Below are 20,703 nucleotides of genomic sequence, written 5' to 3' on the forward strand. Positions count from 1 at the left end.
TGTGCTATTCTGAAGCTCATTCCTCAGGACTCTTATGACTGGCAGGCAAGGGTGTGATGAGGCCTGTGAATGTCAGTGAGAAGGGAACCTGGCACGGTAGAAACTCATTGGATTTTAGGTTCCTAGGGGACAGAAACCAGATCTCGTATTTAGACAAATGCTTCTTGATTTGAATTAAAATTGTGTGTTAGCGGGGCCAGGTGTGGTGGCTCATGCCTGTAGTCCCTTCTCTAGTGATTAATTTTTATTGTGTTTTTCAAAACTATCTGTTCATGACTTACTGGACATTTTCAAAACCAACTCTTCACCATAAATAGTGCACTTTGGGTGGCTAAGGCAGGTGGATCACTTGAGGCTAGGAGTTCAAGACAAGCCTGGTCATGATGGCAAAACTCCGTCTCTTACTAAAAATAGAAAAATTAGCTGGCACATGCCTGTAATCCCAGCTATTCAGGAGGCTGAGGCACAAGGATCACTTGAACTTGGGAGGCAGAGGTCACATCACTACACTCCAGCCTGGTCAACAGAGCGAGACTCTGTCTCAAAAAAGAAAAAAAAAATCCTGTGTTAGCTAAGTTCTGGCTTCTGGACTGCTCATTCTTGATTCTTATTAGCTCTCTCTTTAGGTTATATATGCACACATAAATAATAAGCACATAAAATATGCATCTGTATATGCACAAATGTTTGGGATATTATAAGCAAATACATTGTAATACGTTTTAATGGGAAATAACCAAAAATTATATCTGTCATCTCACCATAACTATAATTTTCTACTTCTTCTAACTACCCTTTTGTTTTTATCAATGTATGCATAGTTTTTATTTATTGCAGTCATAGCATTTATATCTATGGCGATTTTTAAAAATAACTTTATATTCACCAACATAAAGATGTTTAATCTTTTTAAGAGCCACATTGCTGTTACTGCTCTGTTATAGTTTAACCATTTATCTTTGTAGGACATATGGGTTATTTAAAGTTCTTTGCATTTTAGATAACAACACTATAAATACTATATCTTGTACATAGAATTATTTTTTCTTAATGACCTTGGAGTAAATTCCTACTAGAATTGTGGAGTCAACATTTTTTAATGCATATTTGTTGTACATCTTGTCAGGTTGACCTCCAGCAAGGTCATTCCATTTACATTGCCATTAGTAATGTGCAATGGCGCCGTCTCCATAAGGGCAGGAAAGGGAAGGTCACAGACATGGAAGCATGAACACGTTCACCTGCTTTGTGCCAAGCAGGATGCCAGGCACTCTGAGTTCATTTCCTCTTCTGTATTCACACCCACAACTGAAGATACCCATTTTATAGACTCCGTTGTGTTCAGCAGTTTGGTCAGTAGCTTGAAAATAGAGGTGAATATCCAGATTTACAGATAGCACAGGCGCATGGGGAATAGTGAGTACATGGGAGACGGAATTGAACCCAAAAGTCAGAAATAGGCCAAGTTAAACACAAAGGAAACAGTGGGGAATAATGATAAGGTCTTGCATTTGGATATTTAGATCGTCTATACAAGTAGAAGATGGAGAGGCATGGCTTGGCTGCCGGGCCAGGATGGAGTTTTGGGAGCATTAACGGTACAGTGTGCCAACAGTAATACAAGAAACGCCAGTGAGAATACTTAATGTACACCGGACACAGTGCTGATGTCACATATAGTACGCACAATCTCTTATCTCCACAGCAACCCATGGGACAGTAAAATTCTGTTGGAAAAACTGAGGCACAAAGATGTGAAGTGATGCGGGCAGGGGCATAGAGCCAGTAAGGAGAATAACTGAGGAGCTGGAATCTGGCTGCCAGAAGCGTCTCAGAGATAGCAGAGTAGCTGGGTCTGTATGGTCTATTGGAAGGCATTACCACACCTGGTCAGGGGAGTCCAGCAGCCGAAGCAGCAGCAAGGAGTAGGCTAAGTGCAGCCCATGCTCACAGAGAGTACCCAGGTCAGGAGACAGGCTCTGGATCCGATACCCCAGCCCTGCCACTGACGCTGTGTGGCCTCGAGCAGTTTCTTAAACTCAGTTGCAGATTCTTCAGCTTTGTAAGGTAGAGCTACAATTAAATGCGGGTTACTGAGGATTTGGCAAGCGGTTGATTAACATATAATAAACATTTGTTATATGTTAGGTTCATTCTTTTGTTTTTTTTTTTTTTGAGACAGGGTCTCACTCTGTCACCCAGGAGGGAGTGAAGTGGAGCAGTTGTGGCTCATTGCAGCCTCAATCTCTCAGATTCAAGCGATCCTTCTGCCTCATTTTAAAATTTTTTGTAGAGACAAGTTCTCACTATGTTGTCCAGGCTGGTCTTGAACTCCTGAGCTCAAGCAGTCCACCCACTTTCCCCTCCCAAAGTGCTGGGATTACAGACCTGAGCCATGGTGCCAGCCAGGTTTATTTTTATTCAAATACTTGAAGGTGTATTGATGTTGGTGAGAGATTAGCCATGCTGTTTGTGACCCAGATAAGTAATATGTGTTCCACGGGGGAGAGTATCATTAAAGAATTACAGTACAAGGCTGGGCGCGGTGGCTCACACCTATCATCCCAGCACTTTGGGAGGCCAAGGCAAGCAGATTACCTGAGGTCAGGAGTTGGAGAATTAGCCAGGTGTGGTGGCAGGCACCTGTAATCCCAGCTACTTGGGAGGCTGAGGCAGGAGAATCACTTGAACCCAGGAGGCAGAGGATGCAATGAGCCAAGATCTCACCACTGCACTTCAGCCTGGATGACAGAAGGAGACTCTGTCTCAAAAAAAAAAAAAATTAAAAAATTACAATGCAGTGTGCTGAGTGGACTAATAGTGCGGGCCTAGGGAATGTGCTGCAGTGGAATGGAGAAACCAGCCTGGCACTGTGGGTGAGGAGTCAAGCTGTGGGAGGAAGAATTCTCCTAGGAAAGGCATTTGATCTGGGTCCTCAAAGATGAGCTCCTAAATAGAGGTACTCGTAAACAGTTGGAGTTATAGACAGAGGGGAGTGGGTTATGGGAGGGCACTCCATGTGGAGGAGCAGCGTGCACCACTGCCTTAAGAGCACTGTATGTTTGGAGCATGAACAACCCTTGAGATGAGGCAAATACATCAGCGGAGAGCTTCAGGCCCCCAATTTTGAAAATTAACTATTTCCTTTAGTTTGTGGATAGTGTTGTTACATTTTATGTCATCAGAACTTTAGAAGTAAATTTTTTTTTTTTTTTTAAAGACAGAGTTTCGCTCCTGTTACCCAGGCTGGAGTGCAATGGCGCAATCTCGGCTCACCGCAACCTCCGCCTCCTGGGTTCAGGCAATTCTCCTGCCTCAGCCTCCTGAGTAGCTGGGATTACAGGCACGTGCCACCATGCCCAGCTAATTTTTTGTATTTTTTTAGTAGAGACGGGGTTGCACCATGTTGACCAGGATGGTCTTGATCTCTTGACCTTGTGATCCACCCACCTCGGCCTCCCAAAGTGCTGGGATTACAGGCTTGAGCCACCGCATCCGGCAGAAGTAAATTTTTATAGTTTGTTATACTTTAGAAATTTTCTAGAAAGACAGGTGACCTAGAAAAAAATGGGTGTTTTCTTCTAGCCATACTATTTGTGTTTTTGTGTGTATTCATACACCTTTTACCTGTTGATAGTTTCTTTTAGCTATTGGAGATAAGATCAAACAAATATGACCTTATAAAGGTCAGAAATCCAGAATTTGGATGCTTTGTTGAAATGTAAAAATTAAAACATTTTTGGTAGCTTTAGTTTTATTTTTTGGTTTTTGCTTTTTTACTTTTTATTACAGACATTTCAAATTATACAGAACTAGGGAGAATAGTAGAATAAATCACAGTATACCCTTTACCCAACCTCAACAATTATTCAATTCATGGCCAATCTTGTTTCCTTTATAAATCACTGCTTTCTTCATCTCCTCTCAAATATTATCTTGTTTTGTTTTATTTTAGTTATTTATTTTAAGACAGGGTCTTAATCTGTTGCCCAGGCTGGAGGGCAATGGCACGATCTCAGCTCTCTGCAACCTCTGCCTCCAGCATTCAAGTGATTCTCCTGCCTTAGTCTTCCTAGCAGCTGCCACCACACCCAGCTAATTTTTGTATTTTTAGTAGAGATGGGGTTTCACCATCTTGGCCAGGCTGGCCTCGAACTCCTGACCTCAGATGATCCACCCATCTTGGCCTCCGACAGTGCTGGGATTACAGGCATGAGCCACTGTGTCCGGCCTCAAAGATTATTTTGAAGCAAGCCCCAGACTACCTGTCCAGTTTCATCTGTGACTATTTCCAGTGTGTATCACTAAGATACACAGGATCTTTGTAATCTCTCTTCATTTGTTAGTACTGCTTATCAAAATACTACAATGGGGGTGGCTTATACAAGAGCAATTTATTTTCTCACAGTTCTGCAGGCTGGAAGTCCAAGATCAAGGTGTCAGCAGCATTGATTTCTTCTGAGACCTCTCTTCTTGGCTTGTAAATGACTGTTTACTTGCTATGGATTTACACTACAGTCACCTGTGTCTCTGTCTGGTGTCTCTCTGTGTCTTAATCTCCTTGTCTTAAAAGGAGAATTGCTTGAGCCCAGGAGGCAGAGGCTGCAGTAAGCCAAGATCGCACCACTGTACTCCAGCTTGGGCAACAGAGGCTGACCTGTCTTTAAGAAAAGAAAAAAAAAAAAAAAGCCAGCAATAATATAAAAGTACATGGCGTAGACTCCAACAAATGATAACGGTTGTCATCTTCATTGGCCCTTCACTCTAACTTTGTGTTTTTTGTGAGCCACCTTAGAGGAGAAAAGACAAACATTTACTTGAACTGTAAAACGACCTTGCCCCTGCATCCACTTGATACAGTTGACCTCATTTGAATTTTGGAATTTCTGCAAGGATCAGTTTAAGAACCTGCTCATGTTGAGCATAAAATTCTTTCTTTTTTGAGCTTGGTCTCAGTTATGGCTCTGTGTACAGGGATGCTTGCCGTGGTGATTATTCTGCAGGATGCAATGCTTGCTTTCCAGCTGGACAACCTTCAGTATTGGCCTCCTGGCCAGACCTGTGCGGCCACACACATCTAGCTCAAAGCTACTGGCTTCTGTATTCAGAGCCAGCTTTTTTTGTTGTTTTTTTTATTTTCACATACATCGTTTGACTTCATTCTTTTTTTTTTTTTTTTAATTATACTTTAGTTCTGGGGTACATGTGCAGATTGTGCAGGTTTGTTACATAGGTATACACATGCTATGGTGGTGGTCTGCTGCATCCATTGCCCCCAGAGCCAGCTCTTAAAATCAGTACTGGAAAGATGTTTTCATTGTAGTATGTGCTACGTTTCAACCTTCTAAAAGATGTTTATTTTATTTTATTTTTTTTTTTTTGAGGTGGATTTTCACTCTTGTCACCCAGGCTGGAGTGCAGTGGTGCCATTTCAGCTAACTGCAACCTCTGACTCCTGGGTACCAGCGATTATGCCTCCTCATCCTCCCAAGTAGCTGGGATTACAGGCACACACCACCATGCCCAGCTAATTTTTGTATTTTTAGTAGAGACAAGGTTTCACCATGTTGGCCAGGCTGTTCTCAAACTCCTGACCTCAAGTGATCCTCCAGCCTTGGCCTCCCAAAGCACTGGGATTACAGGCATGAGCTATGGTGCCTGGCCAAAATGTTTATACTTTAAAAAAAATTCCTCACTACTTACTTTTGTATAGTTCATAAATTCTTTAAACTGGAAAATATTAAATATGTCTCTTTTGATAGATTCATGATATTAGCTAACCTGAGCAAAAATAAACGTGAAGAGCACTCACAAGAGTAAAGTTTATCAAACTGTCTTAAATTTCTTCTTGTGCCAAGCGAGGTGGCAGGTGCCTGTAATCTCAGCTACTTGGGAGACTAAGGCAGGAGGATAGCTTGTGGGTAGGAGTTCAAGACCAGCCTGGGCAACATAGCAAAGCCTCATCTCTAAAAGAAATTTTTTTTAAGAAATAGGTTACTCTACTGAGTCAGGCCAGGTAAACAACCTTGTCGTGTGGTGAGGTCAATAACACTTGGAAATAAAGGAAGATGGAGAAGTCATAAAGATTTTCTTGAAGCATATTTATTGTAAAGAGCCTAATCTTTAATTGGAGCACTACAGCCATGACATGTTGGCTTACTCTTTATTGACTTAGCTGATTTTCTAAATTAGACAATATTGGCAACGTGAATGTTTTTGTCAGTGATTCTATAGGAGACCAGTGAATTCAGGAAGCATTCTGCTTCTTCTGTCTCTCTTTGGCCAAGTGCCTTATCCCGACAGTCCAGTATTCACGTTCAGAGCAAAGTAGAGGTATATCAAATCTACTAGCCAAGGTATAAACTGAAAACCAGAATTTCCAAGCTTGTGGTTATTCTGGCCTCCATATCGTACCTTTATATCTTGAAGTTTTATGATCAGAAAGTTAAGAGCCAAGTAACAAGGATCTTATGAATTTGACCTTGATTTAAAGAGATTTTAAAAATAGGATTAAAAATAATATCTTCAGGGCCGGGCGCGGTGGCTCAAGCCTGTAATCCCAGCACTTTGGGAGGCCGAGGCGGGTGGATCACAAGGTCAAGAGATCGAGACCATCCTGGTCAACATGGTGAAACCCCATCTCTACCAAAAATACAAAAAATTAGCTGGGCATGGTGGCATGTGCCTGTAATCCCAGCTACTCAGGAGGCTGAGGCAGGAGAATTGCCTGAACCCAGGAGGCGGAGGTTGCGGTGAGCCGAGATCACGCCATTGCACTCCAGCCTGGGTAACAAGAGCAAAACTCCGTCTCAAAAATAATAATAATAATAATAATAATAATAATAATATCTTCTATGTCAAGTGAAAGGAATAAAAATAACCTGGCTTTGGCCCCTCTGAGGTAACTGAGTCCCTTAGGATCATGAACCTCCTAAGAACTTAGCACCCGTCTCCCACCAAAACACCAAGCTGAGGCATTTGCATTGAAAATGGCCTTGAATATTTAAATTGCTTTTTCCTCTTGACTCTCTGTCACTAGACATCAAGCTGTAAGGAAGTACCTGAAATCACAGCATTGCATTCTCTTGCTTAGAGGAGGAACTCTTTAATGTCCAACTAGGTTTAATACAGGAACTTTTTTGTTTTTTAAACTATCTTTTGGATTAAGGCTGCAGTGAACCGTGATCGTGCCACTACACTCTAGCCTCGGCGACAGAGTGAGACCCTGTCTCAAAAACAAAACAAAAATTATTTTTTGGGCTGGATACAGTGGCTCACGCCTTTAATTGCAGTGAGAGCCCATTTCTACAAAAATAAATAAATAAATAAATAAATTATCTGGGCACGGTGGCACATTTCTGTAGTCCCAGCTACTCCAGAAGCTGTGCCCGGGAGTTCAAGGCTGCATTGAGCTGTGATCATGCCATTGCACAACCTGAGCTACAGAGTGAGACCCTGTCTCTTAAAACAAACAAACATGCATACAAACAATCTTTTGGAAGCTCAAGGTCAGGTCAGAAACCTGGTCTTGCTTAGAGGATGGCACTTCAGTCTTAGAAGGGAGGGAGAACCTGTACCCAGGCCTCCATGTAACTTCACATTCCAATTGAGACACTTTTGAGAGTAAAAAGGGACTTTATCAATAACTGTATCAGAACAGCAAATTCCAGGACTCTCTGGGAGAGACTAGGATGCAGGGTTACCCTCCTTTAGCGTGCTGTGGAGACCACCCAGGATCCAAGACATCTCACTGGAAGAGTTTCAGGCAGTGATTTTTAAGGAACTTCAATTTTGTTTTTACTACTTACTTACAATGTTCTATTAGATTGTAAACAGACATGTTTTGATAAGCTTCTCATATCTACCCTTTTCATTGCTGCAGACTCAATTTTGGATTGTATTCATAGTTACGAATTGCGTTGCCTGTGCATTAAACTGCTGAGTTTTGTAGTGGCAGAAGGGCACCATGGGAAGGGAGGAGGAAGAGAGGGGTGAAGAGAGAAAGAGATTGTGAAAGTGAAGGTAATGAGTTTGCAGAAGCTCAGATATCATAGTAAAACACCCGGCAAGTCATCTGCTGAGAGCCAGGGGCCAGGAGCTTTAGGAAGTATGTCAGGGAGTCATATCCAAAGCAGAACAGTGGCCAGGCAGTGATGAGTTCCACACTTTCAGGATCATATCTGAACACTTAAACTTTTAGCCATAAGAGGGCAGTTTTAGGCATTCTATACCTTGGGAAACAAAGCTGATAACACGCATTTTTTAAAATCCTTATTTCGAGATAAGGGCAAGGCCAACTAATTTGATAGCACAGAGGGGCCCTAACTTTATTTCTGCAGCTGTTGTTTTCCTGGGTGACTCAACTTTACAGTAGTTTCCCCTTGACTTCAAGAAATGACCCACATAAGGCTGGGCGTGGTGGCTCACGCCTGTAATTCCAGCACTTTGGGATGCCAAGGTGGGCGGATCACAAGATCAGGAGTTCAAGAACAGCCTGGCCAACATGGCGAAACCCCGTCTTTACTAAAAATACAAAAATTAGCCAGGCTTGGTGGCTGGCACCTATAATCCCAGCTATTTGGGAGGTCGAGGCAGGAGAATTCACTTAAACTCAGGAGGCGGAGGTTGCAGTGAGCCAAGATTGCACCATTGTACTATCATTGTACTCCAGCCTGGGCAACAGAGCAGGACTCTGCCTCAAAAAAAAAAGAAAAGAAAAGAAAAAGAAATGATTCACATCTTTTACTATGGAAGTGACAGGGTCTGCTAGGCCCCTAACCGCCCACCTGCCAGCGAGCCATGTTGTTAGCCAAACTATATTTTTCTCTTAGGTTAAACTTAGTGGGAAAGATATTCAAGTACTTCTTTCATGTCCCCTGCATACTCATGCTGGCTAGTACCACATGCCTTCATTCCTCATGACTCAAACTTCCTTCTTATCCACCTGACATTTTGTGGCACGCCCACAGGTGCCAGGCCCATGCCTGGCACGGAACATACAGAGATGACTCAGAGTCTTCATCCACAAGGAACACAAAGTCTCTGGGTCCCTATATTTTAGCCTACTTAGTCATGCCGGTGTCATCTGGGGAAGTGACTGTTGAAATAGTAGCTTTCAGGCAGCCTTTGCTTTATCTCTCTTTAGGTGTAGGGGCTTGAGAAAAAAGGTAAGGGGTCTTTCCTGTTCCCAGCAGGTTGCCTTTCCAAAATGGCCGTGTAATACTCATCTCTCTAAGGCCAGGCTAGTGTTTCAGATTTCATCTTGTCTTTAAAAAGCTGCAGCAAGATGATATATCTAAATCTTGTTACCTAGTGCTAATCCCATAAGGATTAAGTACATAGAACCTCATTTAAAAACAGATTCATGTAGCTGTTAGTAATAACAGGCCAGGGAGAGGCTCCTAGCCACTAAAGGTGTTTGGTAACTGACATCAGGGGAGATCTCAGGAGGATCTTTCAGAAATCTGATCCTGGAACTGGGCACCATGTCTTTGCCCTTCCCTTACATGGGAGAGGTGGCATCTCTTCACAGAACTTTGAACGGTCTGACATCAAGCAGGTCTGGCTCTTTATCCAGATCAGATGTGTTTGGATTTAATTAAATTGAGGCTCCCAAAATGCTACATAATTAGCTATAATTGCTCCTCAGTAGTGTAGCAAATCTGAGTTTTGGAACTGTCCCAAAGACATCTGAACATCTGCTTTAAGTCTCAAATAATTAGTCTCAAACCTGAGTGATGATAGATGGGTCTACAAGGAATCAAGGCTGGGTGCAGTGGCTCACACCTGTAACCCCAGCACTTTGGGAAAGGAAGCCAAGGTGGGCAGGTTGCTTGAGCTTAGAAGTTTGAGACCAGCCTGGGCAACATAGTGAGACCCCCATCTCTAAAAAATTAAAAATTAGCTGGGTTTGGTGGCATGCACCTGTAATCCTAGCTACTCCAGAGGCTGAAGTGGCAGGATGTCTTAAGCCTGGGGAGATCGAGGCCACAGTGAGCCATGATCTCTCCTGCCTAGGGAGACAGAGCAAGACTGTGTCTCAAAAATAAGAATTAAAAAAATAGGCCGGGCGCGGTGGCTCAAGCCTGTAATCCGAGCACTTTGGGAGGCCGAGGCAGGTGGATCACGAGGTCAAGAGATTGAGACCATCCTGGTCAACATGGTGAAACCCCGTCTCTACTAAAAATACAAAAAAATCAGCTGGGCATGGTGGTGCGTGCCTGTAATCCCAGCTACTCAGGAGGCTGAGGCAGGAGAATTGCCTGAACCCAGGAGGTAGAGGTTGCGGTGAGCCAAGATCACGCCATTGCACTCCAGCCTGGGTAACAAGAGCAAAACTCCGTCTCAAAAAAAAAAAAAAGAATTAAAAAAATAAAAATATTAAAAGGAGTCAAATGGTTAAGGGGAGTAAGATGTTTAATAATTAAAACGTAAATCTCTGTAGTACTATTATTTAAGTAGATTTGTGATAATAAGGCAAGGGGCTTGGGCTTTGGGGTTAGACGTGGTCTAGAGTCCAGCTTTGGACTTTGGGTAGACATGGTCCTATTCACTATGTGAAGGTGGACAAGTCATTTTATGTCTTTAAATCTATCTCCTTGTCTGTGTTTAAGTTCCTAGCAGAGAGGCTGAACATTGTCCATCTGTTCTTTCATCCATTCATTTAGGTAGCACTGATTGAGTGCCCATCAAGTATCTGGCCTCACAGATACAATGGTCAACAAGACCCAGAATATCTTTGCTTCATGGAGTTCATAATCTAATAGAGGCTCATTCAGTGTTAGAACAAAACATAAAGATATAATTAGCCAAGAGATGACAGAATTAGGCAGAAACCTTAGGAAGTGGTGGGGAAGTAAGTATTTTAGTAACAATTTAAACTAACTTTCTGAGTACTGTTTCTTATGCAGGCAGATAATGTCCCCAGCACAAACCATTGTTCCAGCGTGAGTGTTATGTTGGGTGTCTTTAGCATAATCGAAACTGGCCCATGGAAGTTTAAACATCTTTTTTTCCCCCTTATTTTTTTGCTAGATTTTAAAACTGGCTTGATTCATATGTAAAAAGAAATGAATACGCATGGGAAAAACAGTCAGACAGTCCCAAAGGCTACAATACAATGAGTGAAACTAAATCTCTTTCCTACCCTAGCCCCCCCACCCCCGTTTTCCTCCCCCAGAAATCAATGTCTGCTGCAATTTTCCAGTGAATATTCAATCAGATATGTAGGTATGTAATCCCTTAAAACCCAAGCAAACACAGGAGAGGGTGCCAGCCCCCTGCTTCGCCCCTTGTTTTTGTCCCTTAAGATGGCTCAGAGCCATTCCATGTCAGATTAGGTTGAATCTTTTTTTCTTTTTTGAGACAGTATTTCACTCTGTCACCCAGGCTGGAGTGTAGTAGCACGATCTCAGTTCACTGCAACCTCCGCTTCCCAGGCTCAAGTGATTCTCTTGCCTCAGCCTCCTAAGTACCTGGTACTACAGGCACATGCCACCACTGCCTGGCTAATTTTGTATTTTTAGTAGAGATGGGGTTTCACCATGTTGGCCAGGCTGATCTTGAACTCCTGACCTCAAATGATCCACCCACCTCAGCCTCCCAAAGTGTTGGGATTACAGGTGTGAGTCACTGCTCCTGCCATAATTACCCTTTTTCACAGCAGTGTAGTGCTTCATTTAACCAGTTCTCTACTGATGGAAATTTAGGTTGTTTTCAAACCTTTGCTGCTACAAACAGCAAAATGCTGCAATGAACATTCTTGCATGTGCATGTTTACATACATATGCAATAAAAAGTCCCCAGAGGCAGAAGTCCCCAAACCAAAGGTTTGTACTTTTGAAAACATTAATAGATGTTACCACATTGCCTTCCAAGACCTAACCAGTGTGTTTTCCCTCATCAATGGATGGACCACAGGGCCTGTTACTCATACTCCTTCCAGTCCTGGGTATCGGCAAACTTCATCTTTTCTAACATAGGCTGTGGAAAATGATTTCTAAATGTCATTTTTAACTTGCATTTATTTAACCGTGAGTGACATGAAGTGTCTTTTTGAGCTGCACTTTTAAAAGACAAAAGAAGCCGGGCACGGTGGCTCACGCCTGTGATCCCAGCACTTTGGGAGGCCAAGGTGGGTGGATCACCAAAGTCGGGAGTTTTCAACCAACCTGGCCAACATGTCTCTGCTAAAAAAAAAAAAAAAATTACAGCTACTCGGGAGGCTGAGGCAGGAGAATCGCTTGAGCCTGGGAGGTGGAGGTTGCAGTGAACTGAGATCATGCCACTGTACTCCAGCGTGGGAGACAGAGTGAGACTCTGTCTCATGAAAAGAAAAGAAAAGAAACAGAAAATTAAAGATTTCACCTAGCTTTCCTGTCAGTTAGGACAATGGTTCTCAAAGTGTGGTCTCTGGACCAACATCAGCATCACCTGAGAACTTGTTAGAAATGCAAATTCCCAGCCCAATCAGACCAATGGAATCAGAATCTCTGCAAGCTCATTTTAGCAAGCCCTCTGTTTAGGCACCACCCCTTGAGTTTCTGATTCCATGGGTTCAGGGTGAGGCCCAGGAATGTGCATTTGAGTAAGTTCCCAGGCAATGCTGTGATGCTTGTTCGGGGCCACACTTTGAGAACCACTGAGCTAGAGCATCATTCTTGCAGTGATACTTAACCTGCGTGCAACTTTTCCAGTTCGCTGTTTAAAAGAAAGATTACCAGAAAGCAATTACATATGTTTAAAGGATTTAAAGTTTGTTTTTGTTAGGGATTAGTGGATCCACAGGAAGCGCCTAGTTGTGTTGAACATGCACTTTACCTGTGGAAGCCTTGCTTTGAGGAAATGTTTGGAAAGCTGCTACCAGGCTAAGCTTCCAAGAGGCTAAGCAGCACCCTCATCTGTGAAGGTTGCTTACTGCAAGTAGAAAGGAAAGGGAATATGAAAACGGGTGGCCCAGAGAGAGGCAGGTGAGAGGGTGACTCAAAGAATGCCTTCTCATACTGGTCTGAGCTGGAGAGATTCTTGTTCCTTAGAGCAGTGCTCTACAGTCCTGGTTGCACCTGAAGGCTTGTAAAAGAACACCCAAGCCCAGATCCCACCCCAAACATTCTGATTTAATTATGCTGGGGAAGGCCCAGGCATTAGTATGGTGGTTTGAGAAGGTCCCCAGGTGTTTGGCTTGGAGGCTACGTCTTTAACTCTCTCAGTGATTCTGTAAGCCATTAAATACCCTATAATAAATATTTTTCCTGCTTAAAAAAAAAATTCCCAGATTATTCTAACGTACAATCAGATTGAAGAACATTACTTTAGAGAAAACCCTAAAATGTAGATAAGCTACATTCTTGTTTATTTTTTTAAATTGTGATAAAATGTACGTAACACAAAATTTACCATCCTAACCATTTTTTAAGGGTACAGTTCAGTAGTGTGAAGTATATTCATCATTTTGCAGCCAATCTCCAGAAGTTTTCATCTTGCAAAACAAACTATACCCATTAAACAAAATCCCTATCCCCTCTCCCTAGCCCCTGGCAACCACCATTCTATGTTCCATCTGTAAATTTGACTAGTCCAGTTATGTCACATAAGTAGATCCTACAGTATTTGTCCTTCTGCGACTGATTTATTTCACTTAGCGTAATGTCCCCAGGGTTCTTCCATGCTGTAGCATGTGAGGGATGGCCTTCCTTTTTAAAGCTGAGTAATACTGCATTGTATACACGTACCACATTGCGCTTATCCGTTCATCCATCAAGGCACACTTGGGCTGGTTCCACTTTTTGGCTATTGTGAATAATGCTGCTGTAAACATGGATATACTTACATATTTTTAACAGAAAAAATAATTAGAGTCAATTATAGCCATTAACAATGCTTATTATGCTGTGGACCCTGATCTAAGCTGTTTATGTATATCCCTTTATGCAGATCTCTGAACGACTCTTTGGAGTCCTTACTGTTATTACCTCCATTTTACAGATGATGAAACAGACCTCGGAGAGTTTGGTAACTTACCCAGGGTAACAATATTTTGCACAGTTTCCTCACTATAAAAATTGCCTGGGCTGTTTGTTGGAAGTTTCCGTTCCCAGGCCTCATCCTGTTCCTGTGGGCTGCAAGCCTCCAGGAGGGAGCCTGAAAGCTATAGATTTTCCTTGTATACAGACAGGAGTTACTTGTCATCAAAGAGAAGCTGGGGACATTTGGAGCCACTAAGTGGTAGACCCAAGCCGTCTGGCCACAGAGCCTTTTCCCTTAGCCATGAGGCCAGGCTGCTCCTTTAAGGCCCGGTTTTCAGGGTCTGTAATGGCCCAAGGGAGGTGAACAAATGTCTCCAATGGGATTTCTAAACTTTTTATTTGTTGCATGGTGTAGAAGCTAATATCAGCTAATTGCTCATTGTGATCTCAGCTATTTGTCTGTACATCCCCTTTTTTACATCACAGCTTCATTTTGAAATCCAGCATTCCCTGGAGGCATAATATTCCTTCCACTGCTACCTTCTTAAAAAGAGAAACTGGGCCTGGCACGGTGGCTCACACCTGTAATCCCAGCACTTTGGGAGGCCAAGGCGGGCAGATCACCTGAAGTCAGGAGTTCAAGACCAGCCGGGCCAATAAGGTGAAACCCTGTCCCTATTAAAAATATAAAAATTAGCCAGGCATGATGATATACACCCGTAATCCCAGCTACTCAGGAGGCTGAAGCAGGAGGATCACTTCAACCCGGGAAGCAGAGGTTGTAGTGAGCCAAGATTGCACCACTGCACACCAGCCTGGGTGACAGAGCAAGACTCTGTCTCAAAAAAAAAAGAAAAGAGAAACTTGAATGAATCCGACTTCAGTGGGGACAACAGTCTGGCATTTCACATTCCAAAGTGAAGAGTTCAAGGTCCCTCCTGACCAGCTTTTTGTTCTTCCCTGTCTTCAGAACTCATTCAGGGGCCTTGTCATCAGAATCCACTCACTTCAGCAACTCTTTATTGAAGGCTGTAAACTGCCCCAGCATCTGCTGGGTGCAAGAGGGAGAAAAATAGGCAACTGGATCCTCTACTGTATCACTGGAGAGGGAGACAGCTGCTTCTCAGAGTTGGTGCCTGGGTCCTGCTGTTTAGGAGGAAGCAGCTCTTGGCTCAGTTGTTTCCCTTCGTTTTAAGCTCTTTTGCTTAAGCCCTTTCTAAGCCTTGGGGAGCCCCCAGCACTTCCAGATTGTGCTTACTAGTCAAAAGCATAGGGGTTGTTGTCTGAGAGCAGACATGAGGAGGCCGCCAGGGGTGTCAGAAATATTCTGCATCTTCATCTGGGCAGTACTTCCATGGGTATAAATGTGTAAAACTTCATTGATTTTGCATTTTCCTGTAGGCATTTTATACCCCATTTAAAATAAAAATAAAAAGAATAGGGCAGCTTCAAGTGTATGGATGCATAATATTGCAAGACACATTTTAAAGGGAAAAATGAGTTACCACTGGTATTTTTAAAAAGAATATTGGAGACTTACCTTTTACTCCATCTTCTACATCATTTGAACTTTCTATCATGGGCATGAATTACTCAAAAACAAATTCACTGTAGATTCGTGGGCTTGGCCCCCATCTTACAGAATCAGCTTCTCTGGGGTTGAAGCCCAGGAATGCTCATTTCTAACGCCCTCTCCAGATGATGCTATGCACACTGCATCTTCAGAACTGCATGGGGTTGTGCCGGCCTGGTTTAGGCTACATCCTACTACAAAAGGAAGACGGGTCTAAAGGGAGTTTACCCCAGGTTCAAATGATAGTGTCCCCCATGCCTTGATGGTTAGGGAAGGAGCTGTTCAACTCTATTAGGGATGCCAAAGTCGGCAACTCCTGTTTCCATTGTGAATCCGTGCTCTTCTCATACCGGTCTATTGTGTATGTGTTTTGTGTCGACATCCCTAACATTCCCTGTGAGATTTTAAATTGGCTCCCTACAGAGTTTGGGGTTGGGCCTTAGAAGGATGTGATGAATCCCTTCACTTGTATATGCCCATTCACCTCCTCCTCTTAGCAAAAGTTGCTGAGACATAACATGGCTTCAGTAACTTCCCAAGGGTACACCAGCTGAGATCATCCCTCCTGGGCAAACAAGGCCCAAACACCCGCTCTGTTCAGAGTTCTTCTCTGTGTATTTTTGAATGAGCCTGCCTCCCTTGGTACCCTGTCCCTACGTCACCAAGAACGTTTTACCCTAATCCTCAGAGCATCCTGGCAATCTCTCTGGACTGAAGTTCATCTTTCCTCTCCTTTCCAGCACTGACAAGAAGATCCTGTAAATAACATCCACTTGCTACTTTTCTTAACACCATGAATCATCATACACGTGGGTATAACATCCCAATTTATAGCCTAGAAAGCTAATCTCAAAGGATTTTGCTCTTGCATTTGTTTATTTATTTACCTACTTTTTTTTTTTTTTTTTTTTTTTTTTTGAGCCTGAGCCTCACTCTGTCACCCAGGCTGGAGTACAGGGATGCGATCATAGCTCATTGTAGCCTCTGTCTCCCCGGCTCAGGGGATCCTCTTGCCTCAGCCTCCTGAGTAGTGGGGACTACAGGGACATACCACTGTCCCCAGCTAATTTTTTTATTTTTGTAGAGACGAGGTCTCGCCATTTTGCCCAGGCTGCTCTTGCTTTTATTTAAATCTGTGTGCACATATGTGCTCCTGCATACCCTGAAATCTGCTCTGATATCCTTAAGTATTTAGACAGGGTTCTTGTGACCTACCTTTTAAGAAGTGTTGTACATTCGATACATAGTACCTCTGCTCTTGGGCACTGCTGAGGCCATTTCCTCTTATCCCAAGGGGCATCTGGGAAGCCCTCTCTGGAGAGCCAGAGCAGTGTCTGAGTGTCTCTGTCTCTCTCTCCCCTCCTACGCATACACATGGATATATACACATACATATTTTTCTCTCTCTTAGCATACTGGCACCCATTTAGTAACCTTCCAGCTTGAATTTTCTCCAGATACACTGCACCTGAAATGATTGAGCAACCTCACCCTTTTGCCCATAGGCTGCACTTGGGAATTTGGAGCCATGGTGAACTACATCAAGAAGACATATCCCCTGACCCAGCTGGTCGTCGTGGGCTTCAGCCTGGGTGGTAACATCGTGTGCAAATACTTGGGGGAGACTCAGGCAAACCAAGAGAAGGTCCTGTGCTGCGTCAGCGTGTGCCAGGGGTACAGCGCACTGAGGTGAGTCATCTCTGCCTTCCATCAGGGCCTGCACAGCACACTGATCTGTGGAGACCAGGAAAAACTGTGGCCAACTGAGTGGAAGTTTCTGAGTCTTGGACTCACCTTGTTGTGTTTGCATATCATGCATTGGAGTTGTCCCATCAGACCCTGTAAGCCCTGGATGTGCAGCTGCATTTTGGGATCAGATCTGTAATTGGAGAAGTCAAAACCCCCTTTGATAGTTGCTGTTTCCCTAGGGAATCTCTGTGAGGTGACTTAATTTGTTCAGGCTTCAGGAGTTTTATAGAACCGTGGGTTAATGAAAGAGCACAGGAGACTGGCAAGCTGGGATCTGAAAGCTGGGCTTGGTGATCCCAGATTTCTCCTTCCTGAGGAAGAGCTGAGTCTCAGGTGGCACCTGGAAGGGGTCTGTAGAAATCATTTATTGCTTGTCTCTCTTAGGCATCCCAAACATCATCACAAAGGAACTGACCTACGAAATCAAGCTTTCTCCCACCCCTTAGTCTCCTGCCGTAGATACCCCACAGGATGAGTCCTAGGAGGGGCGTGGTCATCTGCTCTGATTCCCTTCAAGATCACTGCTGTCCCAGGTCTCTCGAGAGTCACCACACTCACACCATATACACACACCTCTCCAGGCTCTTCAAATGCATTCATATTTTATTCTGTACTCTTCATGGTGTCTTATATTACAAATGAGTATAACCAGTTATTTAAAATCTTCTGAAAAAATTCTAAAATTAAATTTTAAACACAAGAAAGTTTAAAAACACCTCCCTATCGATCCAGCCTAATGCCAAACAGTTATTATCGTTATTCAAAGAATCTTTCCTTTTTGCCTCACCTATACATCTCATGCTGCAGTTTAAACATACCTTGTTGTTTTCTGATGGATAGAGGCTATCTATATTATTGCTAAAAATACGTATTACTGGATCTTAGAGCCAGCATACCCAAAAGGCACATGTGGGCCCAGGATTCAGCCTCTCCCTATGAGGCTGAAAGCTGGCCAAAAAAGATGAACTAAATGTACCCACAATAGACAGAAACATCTCTGACGAAACCCTTCCTGAGTCCCAGAGCCAAGGTCTGGGTTCCGGTTTTCCTTGCCAGCAATATGGGCATGATGATAATAAGGGATACCTACTTCATAGCACCACTGAGAGTCCAGTGAGTTAATGCATATGAAGTGCTTAGAACGGTGCCCAGCACACAGAACATAAGCCACTCTTTTTCATTACTGTCATCATCATCATTCGCTGTAAAATGAAGGAGGTGGGTTAGATCCGCAGATCACAAAGACCGGTCCCGTGAACTAGTGACTGACTGCCTCACTTCAGAAGGAATCACTGGAGGATCATGTTAGAAAGAAATTCCGTTTCTTGGGCTACCCTTCAAAATTTTGATTTATGAAGTTGGAGGACTGGAACCCCAGAAATCTCCATTTTGGACACATTTCATAGGTGACTTTTGATGTTTAGCCACATTTAGCAGTCCCTGGGGTTAGTGATCTCAGTGGTCTCTCCAGCTCTCGTGTTCCAGGACCAGCATAGTCCCCCATCTTCCTACCAGGAATCTTCCTTCACTCCTCTGGACCCTGGGGAGTCAGCTGAGAGGACATGTGCCTTTATCTTGGTGTGACTAGAAATGTCCAACTCCCAGCTCATAGCCATATGTAACCAGAATTAACCAAAGTCCTATTGGGCCCAGTTACTTGGATAAGAAAGACATGAGCAAGGGGGCCTACCCCAGGATCCAAGGGAGCTTGGACCTTTATTTTCTTTTTTCAATGCACAAAATCTGAATGACAATGGCTTCATCTCATTTTGCTACAGTAGCGCCATCTGCTGTCAGCAAGAGCACATGATTGACACCGCAAACTAAAGTGTTTGAACTAAGGTAAAGAAGGCTCAAGAAGCTAGGAAACTAAAATCTGTGAGGTGCTTTACATTTTGCAGACATAGCCTACACAGCCTCTTCCTTGAGACCTCAGAGGGCTTCATACACATAACTAACTATTGGCTCACCAGCCTCACGCACCGAGGAGCAAGTTTCAACTTTATTCCCTGGAGCACAGAGAACTAACGTCCAGGCTGATCATGCGGCCCTGCATATGGGAACTGGCAGCAGGTCAGAGACACCCCGCTAGCCTGTGTGTGCCAGTGCAAGGCTCAGGTGCCCTCAGCATTTAAACCAGGTCTATGGAACAGATGGAACACAGTCCCTTACTTTAAACCAGTATAACTTTTTTTTTCCTGCCAAGGCTTGAGGGCGGTGAGCCTTTCGGCATTGGGATGGTGACAGCTGCGTAAGTGATTCCCATCACACCGAGGTGGAGCTGGGAGGCCTGTCTGCCTCTGCAGGGGCTACACGAGAATTCATGCATCTGGTAAATCTCTCCTAGCTGAGCCTGGAGTCCTGCTTCCTCAGTAATCCCCTCCCTCTGGCTTCTCCTCCTGTAGTTCACCTCCCATCCAGCCAGAGCCCACTGAAGGTGCAAAGAGAAGCCAGCTACCTGCTTGCTGTAGTTAGCAAAGTCTAGCTGCTGCTAAACTAGCTCACCTTTTACCATGTGCTGAACCACTGAAGGAGGAACACAAATGCCCTGAAATCACCTGGCATCCAGCAGGCTTTAACCTGTTCCCTCAGCAGAAACAGCTGCCAACCTGCCTGGGGACTCTGTGTGGTCCGACATCCTCCTAGGTAATGGGGACACAGCCCTGAGCAAGGCAGACTAAATTCGCTCCCTCATGGAGCTTAAAGAAAATGGGGAGGGAAGCATTTTTGGTCTGGTTTCAGGTAAAATAAATTCTTCTTTCCCAAGAAAGCCCTTAACAATGTTATGTTGCAGAATTGACCAAAAATAAAACTAAAAAGCATTTTATTGCAGTTGGGTATAAAAGATAGTCTCTGTATCTGAGGATGTCACAGCACTTAAGATAATAGAGTGATAGCTACAAAGCCACAAACCAACAAATGCGTGTTACTAACATATTACACATTAGCCATATGAGTGCCAAGGAGGTCCTCAGTCAAGTTGGGGGGTCAGTGAGGAGGGATTTCTGAAGGAGGTGAGGGTGAGGAGGGATTTCAGAAGGAGGTGAGGGTGAGGAGGACAGTAGCACAGGGCCCAGACCAGGGGCAGAAGCCCCTTAACAGCAAGGGTCTCAAACCACTATTAGGAACTGGGCTATGCAGCAGGAGGTGAGTGGTGGGCAGGTCACAGTGGGGAAGTAATGGGTGAAGCTTCATCTGCATTTACTGCTCCTCACCATCGCTCACATGATGGCCTGAGCTCCGTCTCCTGTCAGATCAGCCGTGGCATTGGATTCTCATAGGAAGGTGAACCTTACTGTGAACCACGCATGTGAGGGATCGAGGTTGCACCCACCTTATGGGAATCTAATGCCTGATGATCTGTCATTGTCTCCCATCACCCCCAGATGGGACTGTCTAGTTGCAGGAAAATAAGCT

General features: G+C 43.8%; 1 protein-coding gene across 4 annotated transcripts in view; it reads left to right on the forward strand.

The window, feature by feature from the left end:
* Window positions 1-20,703, forward strand: part of ABHD2 (abhydrolase domain containing 2, acylglycerol lipase) — a 110,678-nt gene that overhangs the window by 71,394 nt on the left and 18,581 nt on the right. For all 4 annotated transcript variants that reach the window (XM_010349828.3, XM_074400003.1, XM_003921632.4 and 1 more), the window contains one exon: window positions 17,043-17,226. In XM_010349828.3, coding sequence (XP_010348130.1) covers window positions 17,043-17,226 — 184 coding nt within the window. The remainder of the gene's footprint in view (window positions 1-17,042; window positions 17,227-20,703) is intronic.

The sequence above is a fragment of the Saimiri boliviensis genome, chromosome 5 (assembly GCF_048565385.1).
Source record: "Saimiri boliviensis isolate mSaiBol1 chromosome 5, mSaiBol1.pri, whole genome shotgun sequence".
Classification (NCBI taxonomy): Eukaryota; Metazoa; Chordata; class Mammalia; order Primates; family Cebidae; genus Saimiri; species Saimiri boliviensis.